This window comes from Zeugodacus cucurbitae, chromosome 3, assembly GCF_028554725.1.
Source record: "Zeugodacus cucurbitae isolate PBARC_wt_2022May chromosome 3, idZeuCucr1.2, whole genome shotgun sequence".
Lineage (NCBI taxonomy): Eukaryota > Metazoa > Arthropoda > Insecta > Diptera > Tephritidae > Zeugodacus > Zeugodacus cucurbitae.
Window position 1 is genome coordinate 791,596 of NC_071668.1, and position 17,052 is coordinate 808,647.

The window sequence follows — 17,052 nt, forward strand, 5'->3', positions numbered from 1 at the left end:
ATCCATTGTTGTAGCTTTTATGGGTGATGCACCGATATTTAGTTTTATTAACAGAACAAATTATTATGACTCACCTACCAATGGCGTCACTGGATTTTTCTATTCTATAATATATTCTCAACGACGTCAACTGTTAAAGTTTCATCCAAATAGGTCGTATGGTTTGGCAGTTCGTCGGGGCAGGCTTGCCCAGTTATTCGCCTCTAGGAAAGGCGCAGACCAGAGATAAAGCGCAGACCGCAGGAAATCGAAGATAAGGAACATAATTTGTTCACCCAGAATTTTATATTTCTACTGTTTCTTTAAGATTATTTTCCTCGCACGTTTTTAAATTGTTTGACGTCACAGGCGGAAAAGAAAACACAAAAATGGTAAATGTAAATCTTTATCGTAATCTGTTCCTCTAATATTCTTGAGGTGCATTTTAACAACTTTGAAACACAGGTTAACGGTACAACAAGGTGTACTACGTTCCATTTCTGCAACTAGGTGGCTACACTTTTAAGTGGTCACGGCGAAATCGGCTGAGTGATTGTTGCCAACTATGAATGTATCGCATTCTTTTAACACAAATATACATGAAATCAATTTTATAACCAAATGTTGAGAATACTAAAAATTCGCCATCAAACTTGTTTTGAGCTATATTCTTATGATAAACACTTATATAGCACATGTAATGTATATATTCATTCGCATTTATTTTTTGGAAATTTGGAAGGAAAAATTTTATTTTGTATTTAGTATCTTTCGAAATTCGAGAGTTGGCAACACTTCATGAGCTCATGAATTCGCCTTGGCAGAGTTGCTGTTGTTGCAGTTTTAAGCGAACGTTAGATGAGATGTGATGTTTTTATGTGAGATATTTCTGAATAGCAATCGAGGAAGTACGAAGGTGAAACCAGACGTCAGAGATAAAGAGATGTACAACTCTCATATCACTGGAAGTGAGAGCGCAATTGTAAACGTCAAAACCACCTAAACTTTGACAGTTTGTCGAGATGAGGAGGTTTTGACGTTTCGCAATTGGGAAACTGGAAAGGCCAGATTGAAATGTTGCCAAAAAAATAATGCGATGGAGACATTTTTAGCCGCCTGGCAAGATCACTAATAAGAACTTAAAACAATAAATATCAATGAAAACGCGTAATTTAAAAGTGGTTTAAGAATATTTTTGTGAATTGCAGCATCGAGAAACTAATTTTTCATGGAAAATTATAAAAGAAATTGATTTATTTTCAGTTGACACTTAATAATTGACCATATTTATTACTGAAACTTCGAAAGCCGGCTATTTTAATATACCATTTTATCGCTAAATGAAATTGAAATAAGTTATTTTATATTAAACATTCAGTATATAATAATTTTTAACCATAATAAATGTTGGGTATTTTAATTTAAATGCCCAAAAATTAGTAATTTGTCTGATCTGGTAATAATGCAAAATGTTATAAAAAATGCAAATTTTGAGGTGCTCTCACACTGGAATAAGTTGGACATCCCTTTATCCCTGCCAGACGTGGTAAAATAAAAGTCTCAAGTGCGTAAAATTAAAGCACATTCATAAATAATTTTGCGGGCAGAGAAGACGTATACTTATTTTAATAATTATTCTGTAATTAGTTAAATAATAAGTGGTTTTCGTGGTTTACGAGTTGTACATGGAATTTGCAAATATTTATACGCAGTGCAAAAATAAGTACAAATAATGTATATATGCATTTAAACACGAATTAAAAGAGAAACGATCGTACAAAGATAACATATATAAATGTTCGTTCCCGCAAATACATATGTATATCTGTAAATACTTGGTATAGTGTGAGAGATAACATCGAATGAAATACTAACAATTACTAAAGATCTAATAAATATTGTGTTAATTTTGTGTTTTAACCCAAAATATTTATATCTCGGTGACATAAGTGAAATTGAAACAAGTAAAAAACAAAAAAAAAAATTAATTACTTAAAAAATCATTATTATAAACAATAAAAAGTTCAAATAGAAATAAATAAGCTAATTTCGGTGAAACCAACTTTATTACGGGAAAAACCAGATACGCATTGCAAAATGTCGAAGCCAAACCCAACAGTGAAGTGTTCAGCTAGTGATAACAAACATACAATTTTTACAGACGGAAGTGGTACTAGTGCTTCGTCCGTTTTAGCAGCGAACATAGACAATAAAAACATTCAGGGAAAAACAGAATTATCAGAAAACTTTGATATTGAGGATCCGTCACAAGGAGCAGATTCAGGATTTTTGTCCGGTCCTCAAAGCTCTTTCTGTGATGAGCAAGAGGATATAACATATAGCTCCGGTGGAAACAATGCAAATAACTTTAACAAAACAAAACCAAATATTGTTGCAACAGAACGTCACACCAAGAACATTCCGGGAATTTCCCAACCCCACGATAAAAAACAAGAAAGTATTTTTGTTGTTGATTCGGGTTGCATAGAGGAAGAAGAAGAATACGAAGAGTTCAACGATTCTGAAGCCAAATCCGACCGCCACTTAATTCCCACACAACAAACACTGCATAGTAAACCACGCTCTGCAACTGCTGCAACCCAGTCGAATTTAAGTGAAGAAATGAAACTCAAACACGATGTCGATAGCCATATATCAGAAAGATTCTGCAATCTGAGTTTACAAAGTGGAACGGCAAATAATTTGAATGCGTCCGGTAGAGTTCCAGCAGTGGCCCAACTGCCCGTTTGGGAACAATTTTTTCAACAAAATGATGATGGAGACACGTAAGTGTTTTTTAGATTATAAAAGAATTATTCCTACATTTCCATTTAACTGAAATGCTTAGTAAAATACGCAATGTATTGTTATTATCTTTGCAGTTACCTCCATTTGGCTAGCATATCGGGGCAAGATAATGTGGCAGCTGCTCTCATCAGTCTCGCTGTACACCCATGTATTTTGAATATCAAAAATGATTATGGCCAAACCCCGTTGCACCTGGCAGCGCTCTCTAGACATCCAACCATACTGCGCATGTTATTACTTGCTGGAGCCGATGTACGTACTTACAATCTTACAGAATATATAAATATTATAAATTATGTATTGAGGACATATAAAATATAAATAAATTGAATCCCCTCAATAATAAACTTTAATTTCTAATATTTTCTAGCCAAATATACGAGACTGCCGGGGAAACACAGCTCTACACCTTGCCTGTAAATCCGGGTATGAGCAAAGTGTGAGTGCTTTAACAACACCATTTAGTGAAATAGAGATCAATGCTGCACACCAACAATTTGGATACACCCAGACTAAACTCATAAATAATTTAGAAATGAGAAACTATGAAGGTAAGTACAATGTACAATCACATTTATCCACATATTCATTTTATTTTGTAGCTAAATTAAAATTATCCACATCGATCCTTCATTTGAAACATTTTTCTCTCATATTTTTCCTTTGCTATTTATATAATATTTTTGTTGCCAATTTTAAATTATTCAGACTACTCATTAAAACATGTCCCGCCTTTCGGCTAGCCTATGATACAGACGCTGAGAAATGTCCGATTTTTTTTATTATTTATAGACACTGTGTATATATGTAGTATATAGATTCGGTTGAATATATTGTTGCGCAAAATAGATGTAGGTTTGCACGTATGCAAACATACATACATACATACATACATTGACATCAAGTATACTCTTAAAGAAGGAAAAATCTGTCATTTTGCTACAACATATGTATGTACGTACCTACGTATTTATATCAAGAATACACACATATAACACTTGTAGACTTTTCTACATCAAATGAATGCCTGTGACATCAACAAATCATGTGACTACAAAGACGGCATAAACGTTTTTTGCTTCGCAAAGATTATTATAGTTCATAATACAACACAATATAGTACATATATGTTCGTTTGTTGTATATTTAGAACAATTTCTCCAAAGTTTAAACCGAATGCGGGGCGTTACAATTGAATTTACGTATACACAAATGCACAACAAGGGCGATGAAGCAAACATTCATGGCTGTGGCTATGCAGGTATTTTGCTGAAGCACTGTAGTCATCGCCTGTTCGATCTTACTAAATATAATTTTCGGGGTTTTCCCCAACAACAACACAAACGACAACAATACGATCGACACGAAAATCGACACAAAACATTTCTGCAAAAAGCAGAGCAAACAAGTATATGCACATACATACAGATATACATATGTATATGTACACACACACACACACATCTAGATAAATGCATTTGTTCAAAATACCGAATAAATTTAGGGTTAACATTCTTGGGAAATTACACTTGTACATAAGTGAAAATATTTACTTATAATTTACTCCAAATAAATGTACACAAGTAGACGTAAAAGCCCAAGTGAAAAGTATATTTCCCAGAAGAAATACTTTCTGAATAATTAAAAAAAAAAATGTGATGAATATTATGACACGCAAATATAAAAACGTACACATGTACGAATAACGATGAATATGCTACGTAACTACCCAACGGGTTGTCCCGCGATCAAAGTATTTGGATTTAACATTCTTCCGTTATTTTCATTCTTTCGCTACACTTGATCTTTCGCAATGGAAAACAAGCAAAAGTCATGATTTACTTTAATTTCCCCCTAATGACTTTTCTGCGAAAAAAGCTAAGAGATGTTTGCAGCGACATTTTTGTTGTATTGCTGTACAGATCTTACATTGAAAACGAAGTAATTTCAAGTTCGGTTTGGTTTATCCACATCACGATGTGCAAAGAAAAAACCCAATTTAAAACGCTTGATATATGCGTGGTTGCGATGCCACTGACTTGTATTCACATATGGTTGGTTGGTGGTTATCTATTTGCCATTCAGTCGGTTTTGTGAGAATGTGTTGTATTTGAATTGGGCTGGCATGAACGGGTTTTAACAAATTTGTACCAAGCGCACAAAGCGTTTGGTTATTGACATTTTCATGTATTTGGTCATGTAATTAAGCGACCTTTAGAGGCCTTTTAATATAAATTTTAATGAAATATTTACACTATACTGAAAGCATCTTTAACCTATAATCATTATTAAAACTAACTTCATACATTTAAACATATAACATACATACATGAAAAATGTAAAACGTCTGCTGGGTCTAACGATCGTTGGTCATTGGCCAAAAATTTTGTATATAATTTCATTTAGGCTTTTTGGTGTGCTCGCCAACGCGGTTTCGACTCGTCATCACCTCCACTTTGTGCATAAATACATATGGTTGGGGTTTTCTGTTATTTCACTTTACGCAAGTGTGTATGTTTGTAATAGTTTTCTCCACTATCGTCACAAACGTTGCATTGTTGAGTGTCAAACCTTATTTTTTTGCGTTTTCATTCGTTGTAAATAGACGGTAAAACCATGTCTTATTTGCAATCGCTGAGCAAGCAAACGCTGCGCCTCCCAACACAACGACAGTATGCTTTGTACTTTGGACATTCCCCAATGGTGCCTCAAATCATTTAATTTTATTTGTTTTTCAGTTCGTACGTAACCGTATCGTAAATTTACAACGTTACAGTAATTGGAAATGGCAAGCGAAAAACCCTAAATTGTTGGGTTAATTAATAAAAACAAACCGTAAAACGATTCACCCGCTCACAGGTGGAAATTACGCCGAACAAAAATATTTGCGTAACCACAAATGGAGATACATTGAACTTTTGATTGATGTGTCGATCTTCATGAGTCTGTGTGGGGGGTGTGGAGGCACAGACAACTCAGATTATCGGATATAAGGTCAGACATGGCATTTCCCGTTGTTTGTTTCAATTTAACACGAATAAATCGTTTTGAGATTTTGTATGAGTAATAATTACTATATGGAAATTATAGAATACAAATTCCATATGTATATGTACATTTATACATAATTTGTATGGGGTCTTAATCTGGGAGCATAAGTGAATAACAACTACGGCAGTTCTCTCTTATTATGCGTTTCTTGATACAGTTCTGAACGAGACGTTAGGTTTTAAATTCGTCCTGTTGCGACCGTTTTGTTTCCGCTGTTCTTATCATTATCCACATGAGGTGTGGACAACAAAGCGCATGAAAATGATAAAATTTTCGCCTTTGCCCTCATTGTCATTATTGCTGATTTGGTTTTTAGCTTTGGTTAATTTTACCGCTTTCACGAATAAGCTCACATTTCTATATACAAAAGTCGATTTTATGTGTGCCACATTATGGGAATTTGTCGGGTTTTTCTGAACACATTTATACGAGGCCGTTAAGCAAATACACGTTTGTTCAGCGTCATCATTCAATTGTCATGATTCAATGCTATCAGTAATGCACTTGCTGCTATTTATAACATTTCACATTTCTCTCACATTTGCTTCTTTGATGATAGTGTTTTAGCATTTATGTATGTACATATATGTGGTTTCAATCCGATGTAACTATTATTTTCTTTGTCTTTCTTTTAGGCGAATATTGTGTTCATTTAGCTGCCGAAATTGGTAATCTTCAAATGCTAAGATCTTTGGTGCAATCTGGTGCGGATATCAATGCTGGGGTAAGGTTTTGATGAAAAATTTATTCATAATGGAACTGAAAATCTAATTTACGTATTTAAATGTTTGCAGGAAGGAAAAGGTGGCTACACACCGCTACATATTGCCGTTGAAAAGGGTAATGAGGAGCTATTGAACTTCCTATTGAATAATTGCAAGCCGAAGCTGAACGTGGAAGCAACCACTTTCGGACGACTAACTGCCTATCAATTGGCATCCATTTCGGAGAGGTCACAAATGCAACGTATCTTAGAAAAGCATGGCGCAGAACAACTACCTTCGCCAGATAATGACTACGAAAGCAGTGACGACGAATCAGAATAAATTGGCGTATCTATTCCTTCGAGAGCTCTATGTTTTAATAGAGCAACTGAAATCAATATGATGACCCAATGTTACCCCCTACATATAAATTTATACAATCTCACCTACATATGTACATATAAACATTGATACATTCATTGAAATAATTTTAGTGAAAGAAAACTCATTTTAACTTGTATAATGCAGATATTTCCTAGTCGTATAAGATATTGTTTGTTAATGCAATGGATCATCCCTTCTGATAAGGCATGTTAACGCTCCAAGCTATTCATTTGATGTGTTTGTCAGTTAGTTAATGTTCATGTTTAATCTTATTTTGTAATTTGTGTTCGATGCAATGTACCTTCGTTAATTAGAGTCTACAGAAAATTAAACCTAATAGTCCGTAGTGCTATAAATTTACTACAGAAATGAGTTATCACGATTCCCTTAGCATATATATGCATATAATAAATATGTTTAATTTCTCTTACATTTTATATGTCGTATGTTTACCGATGTAATAATCTGACTGACATTATATTATATTAAATTGAACTACAAAAGAAATATATGTATTAAAAACTAATTTCTATGTTATTTGAAATATTATTATTTAAATGGAGACTACCGACGTTCCAGAAATCGAGAGTAAGTAGTAAGTAACCCGAAATAAATTAAATTTAACAAACCAAAATGAGGACTTTGCGATGTTTAAATCAATCTTCTATCTATAGGTCGGACTGGTTTCGAACAAAAGCTTAATATTAATATTGAAAGCTCATATTCAATAATAAACCACTTCTAACACAAACGTGGGTATACTCATTGAAATAGCAGGACCAAGATTTGAATCTCGATCAGATACCCATAAAAATAAGTGTTTTTGTAATATCGCAGGCAATGACAATAAAGTTAATTTCCGTAATCAAAAATATCCATTCGAGGTTACCTTCAAACTCCATCCTGTAATCAAAAATAAAAAAATTCATTCGAGGTCACCTTCAAACTCCATCCTACAGATGGTCGAAACTCAGCCAAACATCTAACTGAGAACTGTGATATAACAATTATATACATTTCAGCAGGTTTTGAATAGATGCTCTAATAACTTGATATAGTAAAAAACTATAGTTCTCATGAATAATATATTGCAATATATTTTAAAGCCATTTTTTAATTTCCTCATCAAATAATTATTTATTTGTGGATTTATGTACTTACCAATAAAATTATACCAACCAAAACAAAAAACAATTTTATAAAGAACTGCTAATATATGTAGACAAAAATTGTTTTTAAAGCCAAATACATATGTACGTAAAACTAAACTTTATAATCCCGTGTTCAAATACATACAATTTTACTCCAAATATCAATATTAATTTATAGTAACTGTCAGATATAAAAATACATCTGGCAACACTGTTTGAAAATGTACTAGATCGAAATCAAAATGGCGACCAAGCAACAGGCAATGTTGTCATTTTTGTCAGTTTTAACGAGAAAGTGAAGTAATCAACACATATTACGTGAGAAAGGTTAGCAGCAAGTGTTATAAACTAAATAATTGTTATTTAAACGCAAGCATTACGTACTAATATATATATATATATATATATATATATGTATTGAGAGTGTATATCTATTTAAACAAAGAATAATAAACTAAAGAGAACAAATAAGTGATTTTAATGCTATGCTAAATAAGCAAAAATAAGAAAAACTGCCGTTGATTGAAAATATTAAGCATATTTAATAAACAACGAATTGAATAAGTTAAAAAAAGGTTCGTGTGATGAATTCGAAATTTATTTGATTATGCAGTGAATATATGTGGAAAAGTCTTTCGCATATTAAACACAAACCTCGAAATACTGTGATGAAAAATAAGTGAAATACGCATCCACATATCTATATAAACAAAAAATTTAATATTTTATTCTGAAACTATAGAGTTGATTCTATTTAACCCAGAAGTGGAAGTTATTATGTATTACATACCTTTCTTAAAGTCTTAAAATCTCATTATTTTAAAAGTTTAACGTGCGACTGTAAAATTGTGCTTCATTTAGACTGTGTCGAATTCGGCATGGAAACACTATTATACAATTTCTGAAGAAAATTTTAGAGAACATTAAGTCCCGTATTCGATAGATAAATTGTTTATATATTCCCTTATATAAACAAACTTAAAAAAATGGATTATTAGTGAACATACATTTTTTGTTTACAGAAATTACTGTGAAATCATTATAACTTCCATTGTGGTTAACTTATTTAAGTTAAATGGAATTATTAGTGTGTAATGTGATTATATGTGTTTTTAATATTTGATATTTAATAGAGCTCATTCAAATTATTATACATTAAAGTTTAATTTCTATAATTTTAGAATTCTTCCATGGTCAAACGCAATGAATTTGCCTGCTATTAAAAGCCATCTATTTGATATAAGCATTTGTGAATAAAAAAAATATTTTACAAAAGTGTAAATAATCGTAAAAAGATTTTCGTTGAATTGCATATTATCAATTATATTAATACAAATCTACAAAATGTCAAATAAAAATACTGCGGAAATTAAAAGTGTAGAAAATGGAAGTAAAAACACCGATCAAGAAAGTTTTCAAAAGCAACAGTTTTTGGAAAATGTAGATAATGATTTGACCCACGGAGCAGATTCGGGATTTCTCTCGGGCCCTCAAAATTCATTTTTCGAAGAACATGAAGATCCAAAACATAGTTCTGCGGATAATATTAAAAATGTGCAAAATCCCAGTACCGATAAACACAGAACAGGGAAAACAGATGAAATTTCCGATCATTGCGAAAAGGCTGCAGGAGAATTCTGCATTGTTGATTCGGGCTGCATAGAGGAAGAAGAATGTGAGCCCAACGATTTACATGCCGACACTGAGCATCAAGCCATTGCATCGCACAGCACACGATCGCTGCCACCAATAATAGACTCTGCAAATCCAACCAGTGCATCTAAAGTTACAAGTTCGCAAGATAATAAAATGAAGGCAAAGCAAGATGTTGATGCCAGTATTTCTGAACGCTTTTGTAACCTTAGTTTACAACAGGGTACAATAAATGATTTGGGTGCTTCCAGCAAAGATTCTACAGTGGAACCTGAACCATCAACAACAGCTAAAACATCGGCTGAACCCAACCAATTGCCGGCGTGGGAACAATGCTACCGACAAAACGACGAAGGAGATACGTAAGTTCTTAATTATAGTATAAACCAGCTTTCCATTCCCATAAAGACTCGATTTTTTTATTGTTAAGCTTAATTTGGTAGTGTTATACATTTGTGACGAATTTATTTAGTCATTAGTAGGTCTGTACTAAGTAAATCCATGCTTTTATGTGCAAAATAAGTGGCTTTTAGCATTTTTGTAATAGTTGTGGAATTTAGAATAAATCTTTAATCTATTTTTTACTTTCCAATTATTTTTTAATCAGCTATCTTCATTTGGCATGTATATCGGGATACGACAATGTGGTAGCCGCCCTTATCCGCCTCGCTATACATCCTGATCTATTGAGTATAAAAAACGATTGCGGACAAACACCTTTACATCTAGCTGCTCTTACAAAACAAAGAAAAATCCTGCGCATGCTATTACTTGCTGGCGCCGAGGTATGTTTGTTGATCGTCGAATTATAATATATTATTATATTATTTATCAATTGAATGCTTAAAAGTTACTGTATTATTATTATACAAATCGATTAAACATGTCGTCTTTACGGCTTAGTTAATATGGACTCTATTTATGATTTGCAGCCAACCACACGCGACCGCCACGGGAACACAGCTCTACACATTGCTTGTATGTCTGGTGATGAACAATGTGTGAATGCCTTAACAATGCCATTTAGTGGTTCGGAGATCAATGAAGCTCATCGTCAGTTTGGCTACAGATCCAATGATGAGCAGTATTCTTCCCTTAGGTATGCATCATTACCTTCTGACTTGGAAATTCGTAATTACAATGGTAAGTGTTCGACAATTATGAGTTAACTACGATTGCTCCAGATAAATCATTATCTTAGTTTAATAAAGTATACATTTACATTGAACTAAAAAATATATATGTATATGTTCATATGAAAGGCAAATTATTTTAAAAATATTTGCTAAGATACAAAGAAAACTTTCCAAAAATATAAAATTTTGGCTACCGTTGCTGTTTCTCGGCTAGACATGTGCGAAGACGTTCAATAGGAAATTCTCAACAAGCATACATATTTTTATTTATAGACGTAATATTTCGCAGCGCGTTGATATACCCCTGTTATTGTGTGTATGTGTATACTATGTGTTATAAAATTAAACAGACGTGGAAGCTACCGCCTTGAACAAAATTTACGTAAACATACATAATTTCATTCACTTACAAATTTAATGAATATATATGCAAACATATATAGAAAATATACTTACATAAACATGTACATACATACATTTAATGAATACAAATTTCTTAATCTTAGATTCAGTAGAATACATACATACATAGACAGAAATAATAAATACATTTTCATTTCCATTGCCGCATTTTAGTATTTTGTAGAATTGTTGGCACATGCCAAATGTACTGACGTCAATAAAAATTTGTGCCGAAGGAAAATTTGTGCACCCACCAATCGTAAAGTTCTTGTAAAGGTTGTAAATAATAGTGCCAACTGCGATATGGGAAACCAAAATAAACAAGGTGTTACAATGGTAGGAGAAATGAGGTATCAGCCTGTTTTTGGTAAACCTGTTACATTATATACATCTATCACAAGTATGCATGTATGTTTGGCTGCATAAATAATGCCGTTAATGTATTGATCGATTAAGTGGTGCTATAAATAGTACAACCCTCCAGTGAGGATATCAGATACATATGTATGTATGTATGTATTCTTATATTTTGGTATGAAGAACCGACTCGTACACACCATTATGTCTCTATCGAATATTTGTATGAGCAAATGTATCTAGTTCGCATGCCGATTTTGAAAAATAAATAATGTAAAAGGCGAACAAAATAGACAGACTTTAAACACTGCGAACTAAACGAAAGTTGGTTTCTTTTTTATTTATTTATGTTTCTTCGCATTCTTTGCGCAGACGTCGTAATGGCTGACACACAAAAATTCTTCGTATATTTCGAGAAAATACCTCATTCGTAAAATTGTATATGTACATACTTATGTATATAAATATATCGTCTATTCGAAACGTTAAATTTGCATGGTTCTTTCCAAGTAAAAGATTTATACACCAACAGTATATTATATGAATAATACACGTACTTAGACTTTTATAATAAATTGGAGGGAATGAGATTTAGTATTAATGCTGGGATTTCTAATTTCTGAAATCGTACTGAAATGTAAGTGACGTGCTCTTGCTGGTTGCTTTCTGCTTGACGTCTGACTCGCAGTCTATATAATTACGTATTTGTATGCAAGAAGAATGTCAACAGGTGTTCTGGTTTGCATGTTCCATCAGCTGACACGTCTTTTTGCATCCAATTCAGCAGGTCCGTAGCTATGTTTAGCTAAGGATTGTCTTTGGGATAGCATTCCCAAAGCAAATTACCAAATGTTTTACGTTGTTAGCGCAATCATCGTCTTTATGTACAGATAACAATTCCATTTTCTTGAGTGCTTGTTTATGTACATAAATACATTGTTATTTACATACATAAGTAAATGTTGAATATGTAAACATGTTTTCCTATTGGTTAATATTTTGACCACATTGAAACCAAAGCTTATTGCAGCCGTCGTATTTGATACGCTGCTATATATAAAATATTTTTTGGGTTTTCCCCAACAACAATTAACAGCAAAGCAATGGCAGCAATATGATTAGGGCAAAATTCCAAACAAACCGCTTGTGCAGAAGAGCAGCGAAAATGGCAAAGCGAGACTACCAAATAACACTGAAGATGTTTAATTTTCGAAAGCGCTAACGTTAAAAGTAACTCAAGCTTTGAACGTACACGTTTGTATATGCCATGTAAATGAAAACAATGAATATACACTTTACAAACATATTGAAACAGTTAAGCTGAAAATATGAACTATTTTCGCACGAAACCCAGTAAACAGAAATATACGATATAATTTTCGGTCAGACGAAAAATATTCCTAAAAGTGGCCAACAACCATCAGAGATGATGTGTATGAGTAATTATTGCTTAGCTCTAATAGTCGCAGCGGAAATGTTCTGTTTGTATCGAAGTTGTTTTCGTATTTGGTGGCGTAATTTTGGAAAATACCCACCGATAAACGGTTATCTTTTATGCTTTCGCACCTATTCTATCATATTTGTAAACGTTGAAGTGTTTTATAGCATTTAAATAATGCTGTTAAGATTTCATGCGAGTTTCAGCGAATTGTGCGAAAAACTGCATTGATTAGATAAGAAAATGGAATGTCATATTTAGGGCGGTAACATAAAAACATATACATATTTCTATAATCATAATGTACTTAAAAATAGCTAGAGGACTGGTTACATGATGACAATATATGTATGTAAATATCTTTAACGCAAAAACTGTAATAAAACTAGGTTTGTCCGTATTCCTTATGCCAACACCATTTGTTGACCATCTGATTGCCAGACAGTTTTCGAAAACTGTTTTCATCGATTGTGTTTCATACGATTTTGTTGTCAAGAACAGGTTTTACTACATTGATTTATACCAAGCGTGCGAAACAACGATTATGCGGGCTCTAATCATTCATTAATGAGGGACTGAGAAAAATTAACATTGATTATCTGGATACAAATATGTTCTCAGTTTCATTATATCATTTGCACCGTACTCCAAGGAAACACATGACAAATCTTTTCTAGATTTAAACCCAATCTTTGAACTCGTTGAAATAATTCAAAGTCAACTTTTTACTTAATCAGGCTTAGCCGTTTTGTAAGTTAGTGCGCGTGTTACTTTCTCAGTATGCTTTCGACTCATTATCGGTTTCTTCGTCTTGTTTTAGTTCGGTTTATTTGTAGCGCTTTGAGGTTTTTTGTAGCGGTATTTCGTTGAATGTCGTGGTTGGGGTTTTCTGTTATTTCACCTGCTTTACGCAAGCGTTTATGTTTTTATTACAGTTTTCTCTACAATAACTGTCACATAACTGGAGACATTCACCGATTAACCGTGCGAATAGAGCTACTTTGTTAAGTGCCAAACGCTTTGTATTTCCTTCCTTTCGAACAGGCGGAAAACCCAACCCGCTTTTATTTAGTGGCGGTCGTATGAGCTTCAATACTACACACCGCATTAACCACAGACGCATGTGTCTTCATATACATACATACATATATACTTTCATTTCGATGATCATACCCTGCAGCGAAATCAGCTAGTTTACAACTAGTTTGAACCACAAGTTCAACAATAATAGATTTTATTCGGAAATTCTTTTGGCATAATAATATTTTCCCAATAAATTTGTTGTTTCCACTCTTCACTTTTATGACATAATATTGGGCTTGGTGACCAAATGCGTAGAACTCAAAGCTTCTTGTTGTTAACTAATTCTTATCAAGATCATAGCGCGCTTTGGAAAAAGTTAATTGTTTGCTTATGCTTATAATCTACTGAAAAAACCAGCATACACTTACATATGTATGTTTAAATGGAATGTATTGGGGGAATTCACGAAGATCTAAAACTTCGCCGTAACAGCTTACTCACACTCTCAATGCATTATCTTCAATGTGAAATTTGAATTGTTTATTTGTAAGTGCGTCTGTGGTTGGTAATTCACAGACCATTCAGTTTCCCGGAGATTTATTTGCTTGGACTTCGGTTTCCCGACATATCCCATAATTCACTCGAATCTACATCAATTGACCATTGAAATGTTTTTGATGAGTAATGTTTACGACATTATTACAATTTAAATTCTATTACGCAATCATTTCTTTGACGTTTTCTTACGATCACTAGGAATTTATAGGAATTTCCGTAGTGAGAATGTTGGTTGCAGCGCTGTCTTATCGTTGAACAATCAGTTCCGAGCTTATCAATACCTCTAGGTCTAGCCGTTACATTCTTTATGCTTTATTCTTGCGTGTGTGCCAGCTTCAGCTTTTTTAGACCAGGCCCATGCGGTTGCCACATAGCCAGTAAAAAAGGCTCGTAAGCCTCATTCGTATTCCTACTGGGTTGTTATCGTTGTCATATAACGATGATTGTTAGCATTATTGTTTTGTTTTTGGTTGTCAGTTAATTTTAGCTTTTACGAACTTAACCACATTTCTGTATACAAAAGCATTGTTGCTTACTTGTGTACTTTATTATGGGAATTTCTCGGGTTTTTTCTGAACGCACACATATGCGATCCATAAGTGCACAGGCACGTTTGATCGGCCTCATCGTTCGATTGCCATGGTTCACTGGCTATCATGTGCGTACGTATGTTTGTCAATATGTATATATGTACATATGTATATAGTTTTGGTCATTACAGTGTGGGTTAGTGCAAAAAGCAGAGAATTCTCAGTTCCGTCGCATGTACACGAGTATGTTTGTATGTATGTATCTACACAAGAAATACTAGTATTCTAACTTGGAATACCGTTGGTACTTTGTTTGGATTATTTCATCGTCTCGAATGAGAGCTAAAAAACATGAATTGCGTACTTGGCTTTGAGCTAGAAGTTAAGTTTGTTGTTATATCAGCGGTGTAATAAACTGAGCTTACCAAGCTCACGACATTCATTCATAAATTAAGCATGATTCGTTGTGGAGCGGATAGCGTAGCGTAAATATGGAAATGCATACATACATACATACATACATATGTGATAGTTGTTAAATAGTATATAGTAAATATGTATAAAGTTATTAATGAGGAAAATATTGCGTCCTTCATGCAATTTTCATAGATGAATAGGATCATTGTCCATATACTATATTCCCGATAATTTTGTAATAAATGATATCTGATGAAAACGTTATTAAATATTAAACATACATATATCTTGTGTTACTTTCAGGCGAATATTGTGTTCACTTGGCTGCCGAAGCGGGCCATTTACAAATACTTAGAACTTTAGTGCAATCTGGAGCGGATATCAATGCCAGGGTAAGTCTTTTATAAGAAATATACTTCTAATGGAACTGAAAATCTAATTAACTTCTTAAATTCCGCCTTGCAGGAAGGAAAAGGTGGCTACACACCGCTACACATTTCCATTGAGAAGGGCAATGAGGAGTTATTCAACTTCCTTCTGGATGATTGTAAATCGAAATTGAATTTGGAAACAACAACGTTCGGACGGATGACTGCATATCAGTTAACGTGCGTTCTGCAGAGGTCACAAATGCAAAGCAGTTTAGAGAAATATGGTGCAGAGCCGTTATCTCCGCCGGACAGCGAATACGAAAGCAGCGACGATGAATCGGATTTCGAAGAATCTAAGGTGAGATAGAAATTCTAATGAAAGATGCTAGCTTAACGAAGATAGCCGCAGATCTTAAATCCATTCAACCAATTTAAAAATTTTAAATTTTATAAAAAAATATATGTTTTTATTTTCAGAACTATGAAAGATTCGTCGATCCGGGATACTTCGGCAATTACAAAGGAGGCAATGCAATGGCAGTCATGTAAAAACAGTGTACCGCCGACGTGTTTGGCGTGTGCTGTTCGTTTAAGAGAGTACCTAATTACACTCAATGTACTTAAGTTTATTAACAATTTAAGGATACGAATACATAGATGCCGAAAAAACGAAATTAGAAAACTATAAGCATATCTTTACCGTTAAGTAGTTAAAGAATCGGTTTATAAAATCTCGATATTCTTCTAATTAATGTATAAATTAATTTAATTTTCTTCATGTACGTATTTTACAATAACTATGACATGACTGTGGAACTAAGTATTTACTCTATAGTAAAACGTATGGAAAACAACCAATATCTTCGTATAAAGTGCCCCAAAATAATAAAATAATAATATATGTATGTATATGTTGCCAACGCAACAATCGACAAAAGAAAGAGTTTTAATCTATACCACCAAAGCATTCCAATCGATTAGACTATCGAGTTACGAAGATTCATTGATGAGAAGTTGCAAATAGCAAGCATTCTTCTGATTTAATTTAACTTCTGAGTGGCGTGTTCATACCATGAAAAAAATTTCGTGT

The 17,052-nt window shown here is 33.4% G+C and overlaps 1 protein-coding gene across 1 annotated transcript; it reads left to right on the forward strand.

Annotated features, from left to right (window-relative positions):
• Positions 1-1,522: 1,522 nt before the first annotated feature.
• On the forward strand, positions 1,523-16,904 carry LOC105209675 (uncharacterized). Its single transcript, XM_054226472.1, has 11 exons — positions 1,523-2,765; positions 2,862-3,039; positions 3,158-3,338; positions 6,474-6,562; positions 6,633-6,881; positions 9,362-10,092; positions 10,338-10,515; positions 10,663-10,873; positions 15,895-15,983; positions 16,057-16,320; positions 16,440-16,904. Exons 1-11 carry the CDS (start codon positions 2,077-2,079, stop codon positions 16,509-16,511), a joined length of 2,931 nt encoding a protein of 976 aa, XP_054082447.1. The 5' UTR covers positions 1,523-2,076; the 3' UTR covers positions 16,512-16,904.
• Positions 16,905-17,052: the final 148 nt, after the last annotated feature.